The 24,549-nt window shown below is 41.7% G+C and overlaps 1 protein-coding gene across 2 annotated transcripts; it reads right to left on the reverse strand.

Annotated features, from left to right (window-relative positions):
• Window positions 1-1,592: 1,592 nt before the first annotated feature.
• pitpnc1b (phosphatidylinositol transfer protein cytoplasmic 1b) lies at window positions 1,593-20,280 on the reverse strand. Of its 2 annotated transcripts, none has more exons than XM_082552083.1 (10): window positions 19,599-20,280; window positions 14,355-14,498; window positions 11,005-11,093; window positions 10,761-10,768; window positions 10,540-10,611; window positions 6,998-7,090; window positions 6,182-6,337; window positions 4,563-4,626; window positions 4,294-4,380; window positions 1,593-2,972 (listed from the first exon to the last, which is right to left on the reverse strand). In XM_082552083.1, the coding sequence occupies exons 1-10, from the start codon at window positions 19,601-19,603 to the stop codon at window positions 2,821-2,823; spliced, it is 870 nt and encodes a 289-aa protein (XP_082408209.1). In that variant the 5' UTR covers window positions 19,604-20,280; the 3' UTR covers window positions 1,593-2,820. The 2 variants fall into 2 exon arrangements, with proteins under 2 accessions (XP_082408209.1, XP_082408208.1); XM_082552082.1 differs by having other exon boundaries at window positions 14,355-14,503; window positions 19,599-20,279.
• Window positions 20,281-24,549: the final 4,269 nt, after the last annotated feature.

Raw genomic sequence — 24,549 nt, forward strand, 5'->3', positions numbered from 1 at the left:
CAGTACATCTTCTTTAGAGGCCCTCTTGAGGAATGAAGATGAGGACACACAGATAAAGAGAGGTGAAAGAAATAAGATCAAGGGAGATTTCGAGAATGGGGAAGCAAGCATAAAGGAGTAGGATGGAGGAGAGCTCTGACGATGGTAATAATGAGAGAGAAATTTAATGGGAAACACAAAGAAGTGAGAGAGACAGAGGTGATGTTAGTGCAGTGCACCCAGAAGTTTGTGCTCCCTCTGCAGTGCTTGTGAACCCTCCTAGCTGTGGTGAGCACTTGTGCTTTCATATCAGCCCCCTGCTGCAACTGTAAAAAGAGACAATAGGGAGCAAGATTTTTTTTTTTTTGTGCGTATGTACTTACGTGTTTGTGTGTATATGTGACAGCACGTCTGCAGCACTTTGTTGGGAATCTAATAACAAATTGTCATGCTGGCTCTTGATTTGTATGGGTAAAAAGAAGCCATAATGAGCCCCATAATGCGAGCTATTTGGCGTGCCATTCAAAGCAAGCTGCCATGTCTGTCAATCAGGGGAACTTTCAAGTCTCTCCATGACAAGCCTGGCTTTTGTCCTGAAGTCTTGAATAATAAAGTGCAAAGCTCTCCAGCGAGTAGTGCGGTGCTCTGAACGGATAATTGGAGGTGAACTTCCCTCCCTCCAAGACATCTACAGGAAGCGGTGCCTGAGGAAAGCAGGGAGGATCATCAAGGACTCCAGTCACCCCAGCCATAAACTGTTCAGACTGCTTCCATCAGGAAGGAGGTTCTGCAGCATCCGGTCCCGTACCAGCAGACTGAGAGACAGCTTTTTCCATCAGGCCATCAGACTGCTGAACACGTCATAGACACCTCAGCTTCACTACTGGAACTTCAACATTATGCACTCCACACTGTATATAAATGCCACTTGTTTTGCACATATTCAACTCTGTATATTTTATATATTTTATTATTATTATTATTATTATTATTATTATTATTATTATTATTTTATTTTATTTTTTTACTATTTAATTTGTAAAAATGTGTATACACACACACACACACACACACACACACACACACACACACACGTAGGAAAATATTTAGTATACACATCCAGAAATGCATACACTATTATATATTGTACATATATTTATTAGTTTCAGGTTGGCCATTCTTGTATTTTGCTCGTTTGTGTTGTTGTGTTTGCACATCTCTGTTGCTTGTGGGGCTCGCACACAAGAATTTCACTCGCATGTGCTGTGCCAGTGTGCCTGCACATGTGATGTGACAATAAAAAGTGATTTGATTTGTTTTAAAGTGACAATGAAATGACAAGACGTGCGCACACACCCACCTCATCTGTGAAACAATCAGGATTCTGTGGCGTCTTGCAGCGGGGAAAACGTCTGGACTGAGCGCGTGATTATTTTCACGTCCGCTGCTGCTCGAGCTGGTTCCACATGGCACACGCGTGTGAAATTGGTGAGTAGATTACATGCGCGGTCTGTGATATACCAGCGGCTGATCAATACTGATCAAACATGGCTGATAATGTGCGGATTGAGTCCATTATTTTTGTTTAAACATGACACAGCTGAGTTATCACATTAGAGAGAATTTGTATTTATTAATCAGAGCTGTTATAAAAGACTATACAGTGTAACATCTATATGATTTTCCATCTGATTCTATTTAAACATCCAGTAATTTTACAAAAAAAAGGCAACAGCAGTACGTAACACTTTATCATACAACTTACATCTATTCAGTTTTCATAATTACACCCAGTGACAAGAACCCATTCTCCCTTTAAATGCACATGAGCTAATAATGTTATAAATGCTCACCCCGTTGATACATAATTGAAGTTTAGCTCGCGTTTGGCCCAACACGCAGCTAAGCGATCAAGGAACCAATACAATGCCTCACTACCTTCTGTCAATACACTTGGTCTGACCTATTGGCTGAGGTGGGGAGGGGGAGCTGATCCATTGCATTGACAGCCCACCCTCCTTCTCTCATGCTCTCTCATTAGATCCACTCTATTAAACTCCTTATGCATCTGTCTGTACGCTCCTGGTTGGGGGCTCGGAAACAATCGGAGAGCCCTGCTGGGGGTCCTGCACTCCACTTTAACCGAGGAACTGAGAGAAAGTGCTGAAATGCACCGTGTTTACAATCTGTCGAGGACACTTGAAGGTTATTTGTGGAAAATGTCTGAGTAGACACAAGGCGCTTGTGTGTTCTTGTGCATCTGAGCGGCATTCTGTAACATACTTCATATCAACAAAGTAAAAAGTAATGAATAATTCTTAGGTGGTGCTGGAGGATTAGTTTAGTATTTTGGGAACTGCTCTGTGCTCCTTTTTGGCAGAGAGTTAGATGAAGAGATCGATACTAGAAACTGTAGCCAGCAGCCAGTTAGTTTAGCTTAACACAAAGACAGAAAACAGAAAGAACATCAAGCTCGGCTCTCTCCAAAAGTAACAAAATCTCCCTACCAACATTTCTACAGCTCACAATTTTTTTTCTTAAAGTCATACAAAAACAACAGTGAAGTACTTTTTCCCTGAGCTAGAACCGGTAACTTAAGGCAAAAAAGAAGAAGAAGGTATTGATATCATACTCTGCTCCAGAAAGCAACAAAGCATTTTCCCAAAAAACGGTGTCTGTTGGATCATGTTGCTGTTTGCATATGGGTGTGTTCATATTTGAGAGATGACATCACATGACTCTGGTGAATGTTGACACTGTATTTGAGTTGTGTTTGCACTGTGCAAGGTGTGTGTGTGTGTGTGTGTGTGTGAGAGCGAGAGAGAGAAAGAGAGAGAGGCGTCATTCGGGGGTTGAGTTCAGGCGAATGGGACTGTGTGTCACGTGGGAGGGGTCAGGTACGGCTGCAGTGGTCACTCCCATCTTCTTAAGGCTGCGCTCATCTGTCACAGAGATGGAGCGAGAAAACGCAGGACGAGGGACGAGCCCTGAATCTGAGACACACAGATACATCCACTTTTACATGTGGCAAGAAAGAAGTTAAAGAGAGGAAAAAAATCAGAAGGAAAAAGGGAAAACTGTGAGCGTATTTAGGATCTTAAATTTCTGCTACTTGATTCTCCCCTGCTGTCATTCAGCTCACAGACTTGCCTTTTCATTCAATTGACTTGAGTAAATGACATCAGTTTACTTTTATTACACCAGATGAATGAAATGAAAACAATTCCTCAGTCTGTGCAGATCTGCATGCAGTGGCAGCTTTCAGCCTGTAGGGGGGCCACGGCAGTGGAGCAGGCTGCAGCAGGTTGAGCAATGACTGCAGATTTGTTGCAGCTTGATGTGTCTCATCATAACGCACAGAGGGAGAGAAGGAGAGAGAGCGCAGGCAGCAAGATGCTACAGGCCATATTGGGAATTTTACCTTTGATATCTCCCACAGCCAACCGAGGTTCACCAGACTAACCAGCAGGTGGCAGGTTGACACCCCCCCCCCCCCCCCCCCCCACACACACACACACACATACACAATACCCACACATTCGCGCGCACACACACACGTACCCACACCATATGCCCAGGCACATACCCCCACCAGGTCTGACATTTGCAGCTAAGTGCTGCAATGGTCGGTTATTTATGTTGAGAGGGCTCGTGATGGTGAGAGTTCAGCAGGTGGCTGCATTACACTGTTTATCAGACAGACGCAGTGGCATTATCACTTCATGAGCCTTCTTACCCAACCCCCCCCCCCCCCCCCCGCCCCGAACCTGGCACACACACACACACACACACACACACACACACAGGCACGCACTACATCTGTCTTTCTGTCGTCCTTTTCTGGGCATACACCCTCTGTCTCTCCCTCCTCACTGCTCCTTGTGTTGTGAAATGCCTCCTGACTGCTCTTCCTTTCCCATTTTTCTCCCACAGATGTACTCCAGCCATCTGGGTACTTGTAGGGCACAGCGAAGGCACTAGTGGTGCAACCAATATCTGTTCAAGCATGCCAGTATTACATGGTTATTTATTCATAGTGTTTGCAGTTTGCTGACAGCATCTAATACCATACCAGGCTAAAAAAAAATACCTGAAAACAGCCAATGTACATCTCTTGCCTATTACGGTGTGAAATTAATAATTGTAGAGCACAAATATACATTTCAAACTTCCTGTTCCCTTTTTTTTCACTTACATCTATTCCTCCATCTCCACTCCTCTCATATCTACCTCTATTATCCCCCCCCTCCGCCTTCTCGTCTCTCCTCCTCTGTGGTATTTCAGTACAGTGCAGGTCAGATGCTGAGAACTCACCTGTGCTATTCTGGCTGCATTTGACTTTGCTGTTGGTCTTCTCTTGCATCGTCCGCTCGTACTCTCTCACCTCCTCCAAACAGAGCCCTGTGGGGAAAACAGTGCATAAACACAGGCGTGCATTGAGTGGAAGATACATATTTAATTTAACAGGCTGTAGATCGAGGGTAAAACAACAGCAAAGTACAAGTACAAGTGCGCTGCTCAGAATAGATTATCTCGTATCTGTAAAATATAAAATTTAGCAGTTTACTGTAATTTTGACCCACCGTGCCATTCGTCTATCCATGCCACTGCCTGCCGGTGGCCAACCAGGAGAATGTCTCGTATGTTCTGCAATTACACAGAAAACAAAAACCTGTTATGGGAAGGAAATGTAATTAAAAAGCTACAGCTGTTGTGTGTAGTCGTGTGTGAAATGCTGCTTTTAGAATGATTTTACAGCAGATCAGTGTCAAAATCACGACAGTGCCTTTGTGTAATTAATTCAAACATATGAGATTACGGCTGAGATAGATGAGGATTTATTTAATAAGGAGGCTGGGGCGGGTGGATTTGGCTCTGGTTGTAGAGGTTGTTGCTCAATCGTGGTTGGTGGCTCAGTCGCTGGACCTTTTATGTGCCAAAGTGTCCTTGGGCACGACACTGAACCTTAAGTTGCTTCCAGTGGCTGGCCATCTTCCACAGCAGATCCCGTGGCATTGTTGTGTGTGAATAAAAGTGGTCCATCATGCCTAGCTAAGGACTCATTTAAATATTAGTTGCTCATTGATTGTATTGAATTTATTTGCATTCATCAACAGTTTGCAAGTAGTTGCAGCGACCAACTTCTGCAACCTTTGGGTGACCAAATGCTAGAAGTAGCTGCTTGCAACCACTTTTAGTCACTCAGGTGATTGCTCAGGATCTTGTTTCCAAACAATCGCAGTCCGAATCAGAGCAACTGCGACCTCTCTAATCGTGAAGGTTTGCAAAGGAATGAACACAGATGGATTGCCAACCTCGTTGCAATCAACCTAACTTAGTCCTCTGCAATAAGTGCACCTAGTTTGTGATGCATTTCTTTGCGCCAGGGGACTCAGTTCTGGTTACATTGCTACATAAAAGCGAGGTTTCAGAGCACCTATGTCATTTTGATCTTAAATCACTGTCATCGCAGCAAGTATGCGACCGTTTTTGGAGGAGTTTTTGCTTTTTCTGTCCCTAAATCTATGAGGCTTTTGCTCTTGATGTAAGTAGTTAATGTTAATGTATGTTATTGGGAATTTCTGTGTATGTAGACAATTAATTTTTGTTTGGTAATGCTGTTCTGCATAGTGTGACTGTAGCATAAGGTTAAAAGACTATGAGTGCAGCGCATTTACTATTAGTTTCATCTGTTTTGCTCGGCTTTGTAAAAAAAATAGAGCCACAATCCAAACACTCTTGCTCCTCACTGACAGCGTTGGGGTGGGTTAAAAGGCATTATTGCTAGTTTAGCTGCTGGTGCTTCTGCTTTCTTTTCACGCTTCATTGCTTTGCCTCATTGCAGAGGATAAATGTTGTGAAAGTGTTTTTTTTTTCTTCCCACCAGCTGTACAACTTCTTCCCCTAACTTGCAACTATGCTTTGTTAAAAGTGGAAAAACAGATGTTTTCTTACCGTTTTGTATAATATAATACAGATCAGAGGTCATTTGACGCCAGCAGCCTTCTTGCCGTTAATGCTGGTAATTATGCTAATGTCTTAAAATGAATGTGGTAGTGATTTATTTGTGTCACAATGCAACACATGGCACATTCATATAATAAATGACCGAATGGCATTGAAGAAGATTGTGATGTCTCCTTGACGCAGTCACGTTACAATAGCAATGGAATGAACATAAAGGGAAAGAGTTCGATCTTACTCGATGTATGAACTCCTCCGTCCTGGTCTGGAAGCCGTAGACCTCAAAGCTGCACTCCACCCTCTTATAGGAGCACATGACAGGTTTGTGGCTGTCCCTCCAGCCCTTCTCCAGAGGTCCTCGGCCAGTTTTACTTGACTGCCACAGACTCAGGTCCTTTACAGAGTAAACAGTGTGTTATAAAAGCTGTGTCTGCAGAAACTGTGACAATATCTGTGTGTGGAGGAGCCAGCAGCATGTTGCACAACACATTGCACAAGAGGAGTGTGATAACACACATTATGAATCTGATGAAAGTATGATGGGCAAGTGTTTGTGTTTGTGATCTTTTATTTCACCTTGTCACTTAATATAATTGATTGGTGTGCTTGTGTAACATGCACATGTAAAGACGTGTTAAACCTTGGAGGAGAGACAATGAAAATAAGCAGTGATGCAGAGGTGTTTGTGTGGGGTGTGTGTAACTGATTTATTTAGAAGCAGAAACAAAAGGCAGTAAAGTAAAAAAAAAAAAATAGGTATGTGTTTTTGTCTTAGTGGATCATTGTTTGTATATTAAGCACTATGCATTATGAGCCATTATCACTTAAAAGACAATATTTTGAGTTGGATGTGACTTAAATGTCTGTTTGAGTAGTCTTAGCTTAATATAAAGTCAGGAAGTGGGAAAATCAGCACAGGAAAAACAAAACAACAACAAAGCCCCACTAGTTTAAGTAATCAACAATCTGATCAATGCAAAATGCAGATAATAAAATGACACATATGTGAAGCATATGTCCATGTTTGTGGGTTTTTTGCCAGTGCAGTGAGTACCTCTGATTCTTTGTAGTGCTTTTCAGGGATGGGGTCACTCAGGATATCCAGGAAACACACATTCTCTGCTGGGGTTGGCTTGTCCCCAAACACCTACATCCAAACAGATGGGGGAGGTCACACAGTTAAATGACAGCAGACGCACATACACCCACCCGTAGTGTCACACACGTACAGTCACTCACTCGGCATAGAGCGGGACTAAGAGAAGATGAGTAACAGTGTAGAAAACGGAGGTCACACACCATAACACCCCTCACTATATCCCACCCGGAGGCCCTTGGAGCAAATCACACTGGTGCAAACAGAGGAGCGAACAGATAGAGAGCAGAGGCGGGGGATGAGGGGAAAAAAACAAGGACATATGAGGGGTATTAAAAGAGAGGGGGGGAAAAAGTTATGAGAGCCACGTACACTTTTCCTTGAGAGAATGGAAGAAACCTGGAGAGAGAGGGAGAAAGAGACGAGACTGCACTTTTATCTGACCTTGTTTAAAATTTGCTCTAATGCCGCACTGGAGTTGTTCATTTCACAGCTGAAAACTAACAAATAAGAAAAACCTGGGGTAAAATAATAGCCTGCTACGCTCCTGCGGTGTTGTTGTTAGTCTGTGTCTTCACAAGGTCTTGCTCCCTTTTATGGAATGTGTTGTGTTAGCTGCGTGTTTGTGTTGCCTTCTACAAGTTGCTTGGGGTTTTCTCACGGTGTCGTAACGATTGTCAATTGAATTGTATAAACACCATAACTGTTATAAGGACATGCAAGAAAAAATCTATTCATATATATGAGGCCCTGAAAGCTTAAAATTTGGGGGATTTTTTTAAAAAAAGAGGGGAAAAAAAAAAAAGTGTTCAGCATTGATAGTTCAGAGCAAAAAGGTTCTTGCTCCAAAACTCCTGATTGGAGGTCCTTCTGTGTACTACTTGTGCCTCTGTGTATTTTCTTTAGGTGGTCTTTAGGTGGCATGTTAGGCTAAATCAGGTGTGGCTGTTAGCCAAGGTGTTGTCTCCTTTCCTTGTGATTGATTGGCAGCCTGTCCAGGGTGGACCCCGCCTCTTGCTCACTGTCATCTGGAATAGGCTCCAAACTCCAGAAAATGAGCGGATGCGGTCCAAATTGGTATTTTGTTAGCTCAAATTGTATGCACTGCTTTGTAGAAGGATTGTATTTTATAATCTCTCCGCATGCTTTGTATGTAAAGCCTGATTTGTAAAGCATACACTTAGGTGGGTGAATAAGTGCAGCTGAGTAAAAAGTATGATATTTCCCTTGGAAATGTGGAAGTACACTAACAGCAGGGGTTAAAGTGAGCGGGAACGATCTGGAGTAAATAAGTAAATAAGTCTGATTGGCAGTTTCATACATAATAAAGTCCAGCAAGCTCATTTTCCGGGTGCTGCAGCCTGGCGTTCCTTCCAGCTGCGGCCATGGAGCTACTCAGTCAAGAAATAAGAAAGTAATGTCACCTCACGATCCCGCCTCCTCACTCAGCATCCTTTCTTTCCATTCTCATTCCTGCCCTCCCTGCATGCGTGCACATGTTGATAGTGTTAGGTTCACTTAAATCTAAGTGTCTTCAACACCTTGGTAACGCTAGACAAGTGTAGCGTTACCAAGCTAGACAAGTGTAGCAGGCGTAAAAGGAGTTGCTTTTTCCCCCCAAAGCAGCAGATCATTTCAAATGCAGCCTTTCAAATGGGGCTCAACAAATATGACCAAACACACAAGCTGTTTTCAATATGCAGCCTGGCCATCTGTCTTACTCGCTACTGGGAGAGTATCTGTACTTTGCAGTTAGAAAGAGTGGCAGAAAGAGAAAGTGTCAAATTATTTCTAGGATAAAATCTGCTCAGTAAATGAATTTGAACTGGAATAAATTTAATGCTTGCATAAATAGTTCCTTTCATTCAGTTCTTTTAATCAGGCTGTGGGTATTTAGACTACGTGATGTGTAGTTAAAGTTATCTGACTAATGATATTTAGAAATGATACTAAATGAAATGGTAATTGTTTTTGTGTTATTCAGAGGCTGTGTGAGAATACAAACGAGTTCAAGCTCGTGCACTGAGAGCTGTACTGAGTTGGTATGTTTACTGTTACAACAGTTAGGTCAGGTCAGTAGTTCTCAAACTCGAGTTTGCAATAGTGGCGTAGAGGACGAGGAAAAATATGGAGAGAAGCTGACTTAAATAAATAAAATTTAAAATAAATAAACATATTTTTGTTTCTGAAGCTGGGCATGCTAGACAAACTTTCAGAATCAGTGGTTTACGGTGGCATTCGTCTGTTCACATTTCCTTCTAGACAACATATCTAAGAGTTGCTCCACATGTAATGGATTAATCCCAGAGTAACTAGATGAAGCACTATGAAAGGAAGATGCTAAAGTAATGTAAATACTTAAACTTATACTACCATAAACAGCATAAAACGTGGACGTAGCTTCAAGGTCGGAAAAATTAAGCCAACACTTTAAGTGCCTCAACCGTGCGTCCTATCTGAAGGCCACTAGATGATGATAGCTGTGGTTTTAAAAGAGGACTTCCAGTCCTTTTAGAAGTCAATACAAAGACAGCTTCTCTAAACACTTTTCTGCTGAATTCAAGGGTTCGGCCTCTCATTCTGGGTCATATTATATTAAAAAAAGGATCAGGTGGTTTAACAGGCAGACCCCGCCCCTCCACGTCACATCTGTCTGTTGCAAGATGGCAACAGTGGAAACGCTCATGTTGAGGCTTCAAAGCGAGACACCAGAAAACGGTGGGTGATGTCAGGGTAGCTACATCCGTCTCTTATGCTGTCTGTAGTGGTTTATAAAGGGGAAATATTTCAGTGAGAAGGTGGTGGAGACCAAAAACTGAGCAAAACTGAGTGATTAATTGATCACATACACCAGTTAGCCATGCAGCGACACGACTAATTGGCTGATAGCGTTGCTCTGTAATCTTTGATGTGTAAATAAACAGCTGTTTGCTAACAAATTACCAACTTAAAAGATTAAGGCATCTCAATTTGTTCCCCCTAGTGTATAAAACACATGTCAGTGTGCATGTATGTGGTTGCCACTCAAACAGCAATGGGACTGTTTGGAGTAAACTCGTGTAACCTGAAACTACATGACATAAAACTAGATTCACTGGATGCACAGCCCAAGAAACAACTCTTGGATCTATGCATTTTTTGTTTTGTTTTTTTTGGTTCTCCTGTCTTGACTTTTCTCAATTACACCAGGCAAACACAAGTGCCAGACAGAGCTGCAATTGCTGGTGACTTTCTGTCTGTGTGTGTCTTTGCGTGCCTTGGACAAAATGCATCGTGGCAGCCATGATCAGCACACTGCATGTCTGGTTAATAGATCTGCCAATACTGCGTTTCGTGGCTTGCTTGTTTTCCTTGTAATGGGCGCATCAATTTGATGAACATTTTTGTAGTGCTGCAGAGAAAATTGCAATTTCTCTCCAGACCCTTGTCGTTCTCCTCCCCCTCGTCTCTAATCACTCTATTTTTCTCACCTCTCACAACCCCCCTCTTACAATACTCACGTTATCGTTATCACCATTGTTGTTCTCGAATCTTGTCTCAATACGGATGCTGAACTTGGGGAGGAATGATACCTACAGGGTGACAAAGAGGAAAAATGGGGGGTGGAGGGTTGAGGGGCAGAGATAGTGTGAAAGCAGGCTGCAGATTAGATCCTCTGATACTGGAAAGAGATGAGCTCTGTTGCATTCATGTACAGTAAATGATGTGTGAGAATACTTACTGAGTACTCTGCAGCACCGGGGATATTCAATATAGATGGGAAGAAAACAGCATAAGTAACTCGTATTCTTGAACATGAAATTGCGCCCACACACATGCAATTTACCACAAGGGAATACATGCATACATAGTTATGAACATTTGATGTCACTTGAAAAAGCATCTGTTTTCAGTAAACAAGCTTTGTATAATGTATTGAGGTTAAAATAACTCTGTGTTTAACACAAAGAAAGGCAAACACGCACCTGTGATGGTGTATGGGTAGAAGTTCCAGGCCTTCTCCGTAACGTAGAAAAATCGAGGGACAAATGCTTTTACCCAAGATGGCAGTTTACTGAAAGCAAAGAAAGAAGGATCACCGTTGCAGAGTGTAAGAGCAGGAGAGATTATGAAGGGAGAGACGGAGAGATCCTGAGTGGGTCTTGTGCCGTTTATAGCCAGATTACCTGTAGGCTACTCTCACCACAGCATTCATTTGTATGACTCATTCTCAATTACACCTGTGGTGATGAACTGTTACTGTAGCTCCTAGGTCCCATGTCAGAACATGATTGAAGTAGAATACAGTGTGTGCGTGTGTGTGTGTGTGTGTGTGTGTGTGTGTGTGTGTGCGTGCGTGCGTGCGTGTGTGTGAAGAGAGAAAGAGCATGCGTGTGTTCTTACATATCTTTACTAATGAAGACCAAATGTCCTACAAGCACATAAAGATTAGAAAAATCCTCCACAGTGTGAACACGTCTTTACTTCTTTGAGAGTTTATTTTAGGATTAGGCCTTGGGTTTGTAGTGGTGATTGGAATAAGAGCTGAGGTTACATGAGGGTAATGAGTGAGGTTATTTCAGGGTTAGGAAGTGAATTTAGAGTTAGGAGATTTATGTTATATTTGAGACTGGGCTTTCATTATGAGCACAATTAACTGATGGGCTGTCAGCCTGAGCACAGAGAAAAGTACATGGACACAATACTCTCTCGCAGAGCAGCATTATTAAACCTTTTTACTTGTAGCAGTGCAAACACACTTAATCATGTAGGAAAAATCAACTCCTATTTAAGGTTTATAATCAGTGTGCAGCCTGTGGCTGGTTTATAACTCTTATCACTCATAGGGTGTGAAATACTCCGTTTTGTAAACAGAGCAACAATTTCACCTCTGACTCATCATTTATGGGACCGCTTGGTTTCACAATGAAGCACACTGATTAACTGTATTTTCAGAATATAGTGTTAATATTAATGTGCTATTATACTGGGTATATTGCAACTGAAATTGCAGTCTCATGGCTCAGACACTCCAAGAGTAAAAGGACAAAACCTCAGTGTGACTAGAAACAAATCGGTTGCCCTTTGATTTGGTGACCAATTGCAAATAGCTGCAGTGAACACTTTGATTGGAGGCAGCTTGTCTCCAACCAACTGCAGTCCAACTCAGATTGCCTGCAGTCTTAGACAAATTGGATTAAGTTTGCAAATAGTTGGAGTTGAGTTTATAGTTGAGCTCTAAATGCAGACATGTTACCGACATGTAGCAATCAGTTTGAGTAAGTCTGCGCTGATGAGTGATCTGTGACAAATTTAGTTGCCGTAAGGGACTTGACTCAAGTGACTGCCGACTGAATGTCCTGCAGCAACGTCACTTTTAGGGAGGAATTTCTGAATCTCTGTTTCACATCCCCAGAGTTGTGCAATATTAAGTACTTAGATGAACTATTTAATCTTAGATGAACTATTTAATCTACGTACTTAATAGTAGTTTCTGTTCGAACTGGATTTTCTGCGTATGTAGATAGCAGCAGATGCCAACAACTTTGTTTTTTTGGTAATTTATTAGTTATTTGCCGCATTGTAATGAGCAGATTCATTAAAATTAAAATTAATCTAAAATTAAAATGCCAAATAAAATGAGCAGATTCTCTTGGCTGATAAACTTACTAACCGACCTTCTTATTTTTCAAACATGACCATGAATTACATCCCAGTACTTGAAAGCACCGATGCCAGTGGGCACTGCAATGCCAGTAGCTTTGGATAAAATGGCAGCATGTGACACCCTGGGATGTCTGTATAGTTTTAAGTGGAGGAAAAAAACAGGGCAATACCATGCTAATAAATTATGGTATGAAAGTTGTCACAAATACATTGTAGCACTAGCTTGACATTTTGGGAAATGTCAGTTCTGCTTACCAAAAATGGGATGCTGGCAGCGTACATGCCCAGATCCAAGCCAATAGGCCGGGCATTTTACCCATTTAAAGTTTGAGAATATGTTTATATAATTTAACGACCCCTTATCATTCGCTTTACCAGATAAAAATGCAAAGCTTGAATGCCAACTATTCTGGGGGAATCATCATTGGGAGCCAAGTACTTGGTGGTTCAATTAGTTTTTTCCCCATATATCCTGTTAGATGACAGATTTGCATGTGAAGACCACTGCAGGCCTCCGGTGGAGTTTCCTCTGGCTTTAGCCTGACCAATCATCAGTTCTTTTGTGGTGAAGAGTTGTATGATAAGAAAAACACTCTCAGTATGTGTATAAAACATGAAGTGACACCCACCTAAAAAGATCAGAGAGGAATAAAAGACTGGATATGGTGGAAACAGTAAGTCTCATTCCATCCACAGGCAATAAATTTCACCTACCAGCACTAATTAACTCACTGTCTGGCTTGCTGAATCAACACTGTTGTATAAAAACAGTAGATTTAGTTTTTATTGGTTTTGCAGTCCAAAGTTTAAAAAAAAACAAAGAACTTGCATAACAGTCAACTGACGTGACTTTATGTTTGAGCTAAACACTGTATCATATAATAATTAAGAGTTTATTTCCCAAAATGTTACATAAATACTTCAAAAAAAAGGTTTACAATGTTCTGTTATGTACTCAAGACTACACTCTATAAACATTCACATCTATGTCCTGTAAAAATATGCATATAGACAAGTTACATATTAACACCTGCAGTCACAATAGCTATCGATGGCTTTCGCTTTATTCTGTAATTTTCTTTCCTGTTTGTCTTTTTTCCCCTACGTGTAAATAATATTTGTCTTATGTAAATATTGTCACTTCTTTCTTACAATAACAGAGTTCTGATAGACCACTTAGAAAAGCTTACCAGGGGTTAAACACATCCATTATTTGAGTGTAAGAACTTGGAGGTAATTATCTGTAGTTTTTCTACGTGTGGTTATACTGTCACTAGACTCTGACTGCCAACAAACTTTGTCAACTCTACAAAGAAAATTTAATGAGAGGCTAAATCTTCCCACATACCCTGCAATTACCAGCACCGGGATGATGTGCACGAGTTATGCCCAGCTAGAGAACTTTACTTACGTAATCCAGTGTTTACTGACCTCACGGTACAGTAATATTTCCACTTATACCTCAGCATGTCTAGACAAAGGGTGTTTGGACTTTGTAAACAGGCAGGTCGCAATGCACGCTGGGTGTTACTGTGTGTTTCGTGTAACTTGGATTGCTGAGATGTGAAGCTTTGCAGCGCAGCGATCAGAACACGGCAATCAGTTATTCTAATGGCCCGTCATGTGTACATCATTAGTGCAACAACACAATCAAAGAGTTTAATTGTACCTGCTGAGGTAGATTCGTTTCTCGGTCAGCTGCCCCGCTCCGTACTTGGGGTGATTATCTGGCTCATTCCTCACCACCTCCACCCCCTCTCCCCCACCACTCTGCTCACAGCTGTGCTTACTGATCATGTACAACTGCCCAATCCTGTACTGGAGCCCGAGGAGAGGTTTAGGATGAGGTTTATGGCGGAGAGGACGGGGATGGCGTGAAGAGAAAGAGAGAGAGAGAGAGAGAAATGTGGTGAGAAAATGGTAACCACAAAGCAAAAATCTCCCTCGTCCTCCTCCTGCTAATCCTCAAGATGCCATCCAAAGGGACACATTTAGAGTGCGGCCTTAGTTGAATTAACCAAGTGTTTGTTGACTGTGGTCATCCTTCGTTTAAACACACAGGTCCTCACGTTCATCTACCATAAACATGTAGCCTTTGAAATAACTCACACATTTATGCTTCATTTTTTTGCAAACAAACAAAATAAATATGAATTTGCCGTGAACTCAAAGCCATATCCAAATAACAGGCACTGCTGCTTGAGTCAGTTCTCAGAGGTTTTGCAGCTGTAGCCTCTCTCGTCTCTCGGTCTGGTACTGGAGTAAATTTTAATCCCATTTTTAGTCGCTTTTTTACATTTAAATTACTTCAACATTTATTCTACACATACATTTGAACCATAATAAGGAACTGCATCTTTACTGCTGCATTTAACTAAATCGCAAAGTGCACATTCGATTTTACTCTTCACTCCTCTCTGTGTATCATTATCCAACTGTTGCTCGAGCAGCTGTAGTTGCTCTTCAGAAAAGTTGTATTCTTAATCTGAACTTTTTGGGAATATTTTAAAGACTGGAATTGGCATTTAAGCTGAAGGAGGGCAGACCAAATTTCTCATGGAGCATAATAATGGATATGAGGACTTAAATAAGAAAAAAATTCATCCATAACAAATCAATACAATGCAGGTCCCATTGAAGAAAATGTAATACCCATCTGCCACTAAGAGGAAGTAATGAGAATGATGGCAGAAAATCCTCCTGGCAGCAGGTTCACCCTGGTTGCTGAGTCCGGTTTTGTCTCGACAGGCACTTACTCAGGGCTGCTTAGGCACAGGCTTTGTATTTGCTCTTCATTTTTCAAATCTTAGCCACTTGCTGTGTATAAAGATTTCCCTAAAGTTCCATTTCAGATATCAAAAAATTAATTTGGCTAGTGAGAGTGATTGCCTAGTGTCTAAATTAGGGGAAGGGACTTTGTTCTCTGCTGCAGCCCCAGTTTGTGCACGCTGATGAGGGAGTATTTTGTGTTAGTTAGTCTAAAGAGGACAAGGGCTTTGGGCATCTGGAGTATCTCCTCGTTTAGCTAAGCCTGATACAATCAGTGTATTTAAAAAAAATCTCTCACAATAATTCTTTTCATTTCTTGCAGTGCTGCTGCTGCTGCTGTTGGTCGTTCTCATCTTCTCTCCCTAATCTTGTTTCTATTTGCATTTTTCTGTTTGCTGCAGTTGTAAATCACTTGGTAAACTTTTGTTTATAAAGTTATGAAAAAGCTGAGAAATTGTGCCATAAAGCGCTTCGCTGTTCTGCTGTGACCACCATAATGCAATTCATTTTGTTGCCCTATATTGCTGTGGCACTAAAGCATTATTCTAATTAAAAGCAGAAACAGAAAGATTGGGAGGAAGAGAGAAAGAGGACGGCAGACATCAGATTGCCATCCTTCACTGTGCTTTGCTGACATCATGTGACACTCCTCCTTCTTGTTCCAATTACTGTGGAACGTCAACATTCAATATTTACTTCTTGGATATTCATGGGACTTAATTAATCATAGTGATGGGTGCTTTAACACCATCTTAAAGCCAGCAGACCGCAGGACAGAGAGCTCCTCCCACACAAGTTATGAATCTTTTCCCCCCGTTTTAGGAAAAACAAGGAAGTGGAAAGTATCTTTCTTTCCTTAAATCACTACATACAGGTCAGGAGGGATCGTTGTCAGCTCTGGGAATGTGTTTCCTCTTACTGTTTCGTTTTTACAGCCCAGGATTTGCTTTACAAGAAATGTCGTCAGACTACAAATACAACGCATTATCAGGACAATGCCATGATTCATGATTAAAATATTTACCAGCTTTTGTCTTTGATCGTCAACTAGCAAAACACAACGACAACAATGACAATTAAGGGTGGAAAATTTGTGTTCAACGTTTCCCAGTGGCGATTTACACTTTATGCACTTTATTAGATACACCTGTTTAACTGGTCCTTAAAACAAATATTGAATCAGCCAATCACATAAGAGCAACTCAGTGCATTTAGAAATGTAGAAATTGTCAAGACGAACATCAGAATGAGGAAAATAGTTGAAGCAAGTGACTTTGAATCTTGCACGGTTGTTGGTGCCAGTTTTTCCTGAACTGATGATCTACTGGGACTTTCCCCCATAGTGATCTGTAGGGTTTACAAGAAATGGCCCAGTGAAGAGCATCTCTCCTGCATATGAACGCACAACATGAACCCTCAAGCTGACGGCCTAGTTTCAGAATACCACTATATTGGCATACTATAGGCCCCTTTGTAACAACTGAGCATTGTTTTAATGTGGCAGCATGCCCGACCTTGCTGATCCCTTTATGAGCACAGTTTATCTATCTTCTAATGCCTGCTTCCAGCAGTACAATGCACTATATTATTGTATTAGCCCTTTATTTATCCAGGTAAAAATCTCATTGAGATTAAAAATCTCATTTCCAAGAGAGACCTGGCACCACGGCAGCAAAAATCCAAAACACATGCGGCACATAATAACATAACAACATATCACAGAACTGAGATCATCTCTCAGTGGTTTCTTGAACATGACACTCTACACAAATGACCTTCACAGTCATTGTCATGTGTTGGATGGGGAGATTCTCATCATGAACGTGAGCCGACAAATCTGCAGGAACTGTGTGAGGCTGTCATGTCGATATGGACCCAAATCTGTTTTTCTGAGGCTTTTCTGAATCTACGCTATGAAGAATTAAGGTCATAATTCTTGGAGTTAAGGCAAAAATTACCTGAGAAACATCTTGACATATTTTTTTTTTCTTAAAAAAACCCCCAAACATATTACCTCAACATGCACTTTGGTTTATACTGCATATGTGTCTGTATTTATTTGACCCTGACTCTCAGCTCTGCACACAATTTGCTATGTACCCAGACCCAGTGTATGTGTACAAATGTCACATAAAAGATTTTTATCTTATCTTTATCTTTATCTTCAAAGTTAAAAATGTCACATTGATTCATTGCTGTAAAGCAATAAACATACAATCTTCTGAGAAGTCTGAATATTTTTTATGGGGCGCTGCATGTTCCTGTGACACTGCCTTTTTCATACACACCTCTGTGAGAGGTGTCTCTCAAATAAGGATACTATTTGTATTATAAGTGCATTAATACCGTACTTCAGTGGAGTATTTGAGTAAACGTGCAAAAAAAGTTACTTTCCACCATGAAGCCTTATTTAGTCTGCACTCTCATACAGTGGTGCTAGGCAGCATAAGATTAACAGTACCCTAGTGTAAGGGCTTTGGTGAGGGAGAGCCAGTGGGGGGGGGGGCAATCAGTTTTCATACACCCCTAAATGGTTGTAAAACCTCACAGACCCAAATAGCAACAAACAAAATTATGATCGCTGTGAGCGTGAATCCTGTTTCCAACATTTCATGAAACAAGATTTGTGGTTGAAAGCAGCAATGCTGAAAACACAGACAAAGGGCACGCTTGAGTGAGGCCTTCTTTTCTGTAGCGACTGAGAGTCGTTAACAAGTTTGAACACTGCAGTTTCCTCCCTGCCAAGAGAATAACCAAGACCACAGAGACACAAAAGCCCGTGTTCCTCACTTTCAGATGAAGTTTTTTTGTCAGATACGAGTTTGTAATTTATTTAACCACAAACGTGAGTGACAGTTTGCACACTGCAGAACTCCAATTTTCTTATTCATTACATCTCGTAGCGTGTGACGTTTCGTGAACCATCTGCTTTTCATCAGACAGTAGAAACACAGGTCAGCAGGCAGTAATGTAATAATCAGACAGTGTCTTACATAGGACAAGCCTTCATACGTATCGCTTTGGCGTGAATCAGAAAAAAATTGGAAACAATCCCAGCAACAAATAGAAGAAAAAGATATACATCGTGTCTCAAGCAATATCTAACAATAAAATGACTGAAACAAATGGTTAGATTACAATTTGATTTCTTTAATTAACTAAATATAGATGGTGCAGTGCTCTGTGTATCCCTTCTGTTCTACAGCAAGTGTCTGGGTTAATTTGGCTGAATACTTTAATGGGGACATATAATTAAGAAGAGTTTGAGAACCATTGCTCCAAGTTATTTTTAGCATGTGCCTGTGGAAGAAATAGAAAGTGAATCAACAACAGAACCGACACACCTACCTACCACCTGAGCCACTATCACCTGCCGCCTGTTTCTTTTCTTTGACAAAAGCAACACGGAACATTCTTTGCCATGGTGCGGGTGTGCTGTGCATGTCACACTTGAAAATCTGCTCACTTTAATAGTGGAGCAAAGGTTGCGGTCTGTTGCGTGGTTCCTATTATGATTTGATACCTCCTCAAATAAACTGCAGTTAAACTCACATTACACTTAAGCGAAAGAGGATTTGCTGCAAGCTCGAGTTCTGTGTGCCCTGTCCTGATACTGTAAATCCTATTTTGGACTGCTATTTGTCACTGTCATTGTTGTGGTAACAGGTAGAAGTAAGCCGGTTGGGGGTAGTGGAGACGACAAGGACATTTCTTTTTGAAGGGCACTTTAGCGCATAACAACCTCGTCCGCTCACCTTTTCCCTCTCCAGCAGGATCTCTTTGTTTTTCCACCCGCAGGCCAAATGCCTTTAAGTTGGGATCTTAACCAGTCTGACTAGTTTGAGCTTGGAGCGCTCAAGCAAATGTAGAACGTGTAGTGCTGTCCAGGTGTTGTACGCTTGACTCATCGCTCTATCCCAATGTGGAAAAAGCTCCCACAGGGCAGCTGCGGGGGGGTCTCAGTGCTGTGTTGGCATTTTGTCTTATCAGTACGTTCACACCTTCACGATTACAAGTAAACAATAAGAAAAAAAAGACCAAACAAAACATTGCCGCAGTTAAAATAACCCCCAAATTTTTGCTTTTCACTTTTAAGTGGTGGGAATTGTGTGTGTAAAAGCGTGGGAAAGACAAACACACTTACCTCATCCACGGTCAGTGGCATGCATATGCGGTACTCTTTCATCAACATGGTGCTGATACCGGGAGAAGTTTTTTTGGGGGGAAGTAAACAGTGGGATCGTGCTTGAGTTTGTCTATCTCAGCTGACTCGGTTGCATAGTAGACAAACTCAGGCAGGCAACACACCACCACAGTGACCTCTTTTTTTTTTTTTTTTTTTTTGGTGACGCTCTTCTTCTTTTGTTTTTGCTGATGTCAGTAAACCGTGGAGTTAAGTCCAGTGTTCTCTGTCAATGAGTGTCTGCAGTTTTCTTACTTTCCCTCCCTCGCTCACTCCTCAGAGCCTCGTCTCTCCCTTCTTGTTTCGCTTCCTCAATTTAATCTCCTGGACTTTTTTTTTTTAAACTGCTGTCTCTCACTTTTTTCTCGCTACTCCCTCCTTTTCTTCCTCTTCTCGGCTGCACCTTCGCTTTGCTGTTTCTCTCTCGCTCTCTCTTTCTTAATTTCTGTTTCTTTTCTTTCTGCTGCAGTGAAAAAGTAGTAATTAGTGCTGAGGTAAGATGTAAACCTACTATCAACAGCTCTGCCTGTCCTTTCCCCTCCGTCCCTGTCTGTGCTTTGTTTAATTCCTCCTCGTGTGTAACCTTGCTGTCTGCTCGGTGCTCCTCCCTATCCACTCAGCCACACTCCGCTGCTTTCAGTTTCTCACAAATTCCTTTGCGGCTCCCCTCCTTATCTTTTCTTTTTCCCTCTCCCTCCCCCTTCTCTCCCTCTCCCATAGTATCCACTCCCCGCCCACTATACTTTACCACCTCTTCACCTGCATCACCCCCATCCTCCCCTCCCTGCCTCAGATCCTTATCTGTTCTTTCTTCTCTGTGGCCAAAACTGCTGTAAGCAATAACACTCGCATCTTTCCATATCTGGCACCTGTGCTAGTCCAAATTTGAAGCACATTTCTTAAACTCTTACCCCCAGCTTCCTCCACTCAGGTTATGACAGCACTCAGGTTATATGAATGGCCGACACTGAGGGGTAGCTAGACAGGGCCATTGGTTTAAGTATTCCCAAAGCCATGAGAGCTTCCATTAAGCTCAGTGGCAGACCCGCTTACATTGTATTACCTCATGACCTTCAGCTGGGTTTAATTGAATCCGTGTTTGGTCACTGAATAGTGAAATCGAAGCAGTCATAATTTTTCGTCCGTGCCCATCCGTGACCCACAGCCTGCTCTCTTTTTAAATGAGCGAGAACTGACGGTGGTTGCCAAGTCCAACCCCAAAAAGAAATAAGAAAAGCAGGTGTTTTGTTTCTCGGGGTCAATCTGACAGGGGGCAAAACCAATAACCGGCTTCTAGATTCCTCCTCTCAGGTGGAATTCGCCTGCTTTTCTTAGTGTGCCCCGAGACAGGGCCGGAGTGGCTCTGTTCTCCACATGTCTTCGCTATCATCCGCTTTGCAGTGAAAGAGCAGTGAAAACAAATTCCTAGTGGGGTTCACTCCTATCTTATCAGATCAGTGTTTAGAGAAGGGAAGCCACTTCAGAGAGCTAAGGTGTGCTTTGCTCATCTCTGCCTTGATTTTTTTTATTTTTTTCCCCCCACATTCCACACAGAGCTCTGACAGCACATGCGTTGCTACAGTTTAAAAGGATGATCGCTGGTGACAGATGTGTGCATTCAGCAGTTGATCCAGTTACTTTACTTTGATTATTTAACCGTTGTTTGGGGGTTGTTGGGGAACTGTGGTGAAGAATGGCGGCGCTTTGAGACGATGGATGACACATGTGTTTACTGTAGTCTAGGCTTCTTTGAAAAATTTGAATCAGAGTTGGATGTGTTTACTGCACAGTTCAGTAAACATCATTTCCTGCCATCTCTCTTAAGAGAGACGACAGGAAATGATGGAAAGACATGCAAAAAAATGCCCAATTTAGACTGTATAAATGATAGATATCGCTCCTGGAGTCTGAAAAGTGAAGCCAGCATGAGTGTTTTAAAACATGTCTTCTTGGCAATGGCCAGCAGGGGGCGACTCCTTTTGTTGCAAAAAGACCTCTCATTTGAAAGAGGTCGACTTTTACAGGCTTAATCAATAGCTTCAGGCTATGGTAAATGCATTTTAAGTTCTTCTTGTTAAAGTTGGAAAGGGAGGCAAATTTATTGGCAAAGGACTTCAACCACAAGCCAACGAGTATCCGATTTAATGACAGGACTTATTTAGAGGAGACAGCGTGGTTCTGTGGTGGTCCTATTCAGAGCGTAGCTGTTTACTGTCACCAGGGGTGGAGTGGCAGAAACAAGCAGTCTGTGGGCTCCTCTTGCTTGTGCTTTTGTTGGTTAGGCAACACACAGTCCCATGAAAAAGTTGTATTCCCTTCTTTATTTTTTTTGCATGTGTGTCACACAAAGCTATCTAAACCTACCTGGCCCTCTGTGAAAAGTAACTGCCCTCCTCACCCCCAATTGCACCCACCTCTGAATGGCCAAGAGAAAATATAATGAAGGCTTTGGAGTGGCCAAGGCAAAGTCCAGACTTAACTCAGATTGAGATGCTTTGGCGTGACCTTAAACAGGCTGTTCATGCTGGAAAACCCCCCAATGTGGCCGAATTAAAACAATTCTGCAAAGAAGAGTGGGCCAACATTTCCCCACAGTGATGCAAAAGACTCATTGTCAGTTAGGCTTGATTGCAGTTCTTGTTGTCAAGGGTGGCACAACCAGTTATTACTTTTCACGTACAGCCAGGCTGGTTTGGACAGCTTTTCCCTTTAACAAATTAAATCATCATTTAAAAACTTTATTTTTTACTCAGGTTATCTTTGTCTAATATTAAAGTTTGTTTGATATGAAACGTGAAAATGTGGCAAATATATTTTAAAAAATCAATTCAGGGCAAATATTTTTCTTGTACTGCACTGTTCACTGGAGCTGACATCTGTGCTTCTCATACTGTATTTTCAAAGTTTTACACACTTTTAACATTCATGGTTTCCAACCAATCGCCATTGTTATCCACATCAAGCTTTGCGCTAGTGGTTTCCACTAGCATGTCCATGTAAGGTTGCATGTGTATGCTTTATGTAGGTAAATACCCAGGCACAGGCACAACTGCGAAACCATAAATTCACCATAATCAGTGGTTTGCTAGTCTTTATTTTATCTCATGTGTGATCATGAAGGATACTTTGACCAGAGAAAACCATCTAATCCATAACAATGTGCATTTATACTTGATATTAATAAACCTGGAATCTGCTTCAACTGTGATAACATCTCTATAAGCAAATTATTTGGACAAGGCTGGTGGAGTCAAAACACAGTAGCTGCTGCCTGAAGTACGATTCATAGTACTGCATTTTTGGCCATTTGCGTAGGTATTTGTCTATGCAGAGTTAAGGATGCAGCCTACACAGACTTGCTTTTATACTTTCCTCCCTCCAAAAAACCAAATGTGTTAGCTAGCAGTGATGGTCAAATGATGATTATTTAAAATGTTGGCTGGAACAGGAAGTGAGTAACTACACTTCACTATGAAAAGCACTACGAGAAGTGTAACCAGTCACCTCATTTGACACTTTTTAAAACTCTGCTTCACTGCACTACAAAAAGGTTTCTTGTCTTTTATGACCCTCTGTGTGTTTTTGTTGAAAGCGACCAACAACAGCACAAATATGAACAAGAATAACCCACAGACCAGTATTTTCTGACCTTGCCCCCTTGTGACGGTAAACAACATATAAATGATGTTCTGCAAAGAAGTGTGTAGGACCAGTGCACGAGTGTGCCCCTTGAGTGCATGCAAGAAGCAGCAAATTCAAGAACTGTTGCCACTCATGTAAAAAAAAAAAAAATCACGGCGGTTTACTTACTCCTGGAAACGTTTACTGGAAATCTTAAGCAAACAGGGAGGGGTGAAAGTTAAATAACAGCTCAACCTGGGAGCATGTGGTCCCAGTTTATTACAATCACACCAGATTACAATTTAATTCATTCAACCTCCACCTGACTGAGTCAGTACTGGTTAAATCACAGTGCACTGTGTGTGGATTTATAACTGTTTAAAAGGTTGTTTTTGTGCGAGGTCCATTAAATAAGATGCTTCCAACCCCAAGATAACTTTTATCTAATGTATAACCCTTGAATGTGTTCAGAGAAATTTCCCTACACACTTCCAGCTCCCCTGAGCACATTCACATATTTTTACTTGTTTCCATTTTCACTGCCAGTAGCAATGCTAATGTGACATAACAGTAACTGACAGTTGATATAACAACAAGTGGAAACGTAGGATTTAGGATCTTGTGGTCAGACCTGTGTGTTTGCATGTCTCATGGGTTTCATGATGACTGTGGTATTGGAAAAGCAGAGTTTCCACCAGGAAAGTTGAATATTAAATGTGTATACCATTACACTAATATTTAATAGCAGAGCTGTGTTGGTGCACTTCTCCAATTGTGGTCTTCATTGTTTGCCATTCTGTTTCTTCATTTTCTCTCTGTGATGCTTGACTGTGTGTGGATGCTCAGGGATGCAAGTAGAGAGGAAATGTCAGCGAAAATATCACTTCGATGGGTGACCATCTCGCTATATTTCCCCTCATTGCATATGTGCTGAACACAGGCCAAGCGACCCCTGACAACCTTGGTTGCTAGGGGGAAATAAGTAAAATCCCCAATCGGCTAGTCTGTGAAATCAATTGCTAAAGCCCCAGTCACGCCGGTCAGTGACTCTCTGGCAACCTCTGGTTGCTAGGGAAAAATTTGTACACCCCAACTGGTTGGCGAGTGATTGCTGTTTGCTGGCAGTGAAATTGTTCCAAAGAGGAAGACGGTGCTGCTCCAACATTCTCCGCTCATTTGCCATGGTCGCCACTAGTTTACATGGAAGACGTCACTCGTCTGATTTGTCAGTAGCTTTCTGAGTGGTAGTGAAACTGGCAAGTGTGGCACAAATGTTCACCCATTCGAAGTA

The sequence above is a fragment of the Aulonocara stuartgranti genome, assembly GCF_965226115.1.
Source record: "Aulonocara stuartgranti genome assembly, chromosome: 11".
In the NCBI taxonomy this organism is placed as follows: domain Eukaryota; kingdom Metazoa; phylum Chordata; class Actinopteri; order Cichliformes; family Cichlidae; genus Aulonocara; species Aulonocara stuartgranti.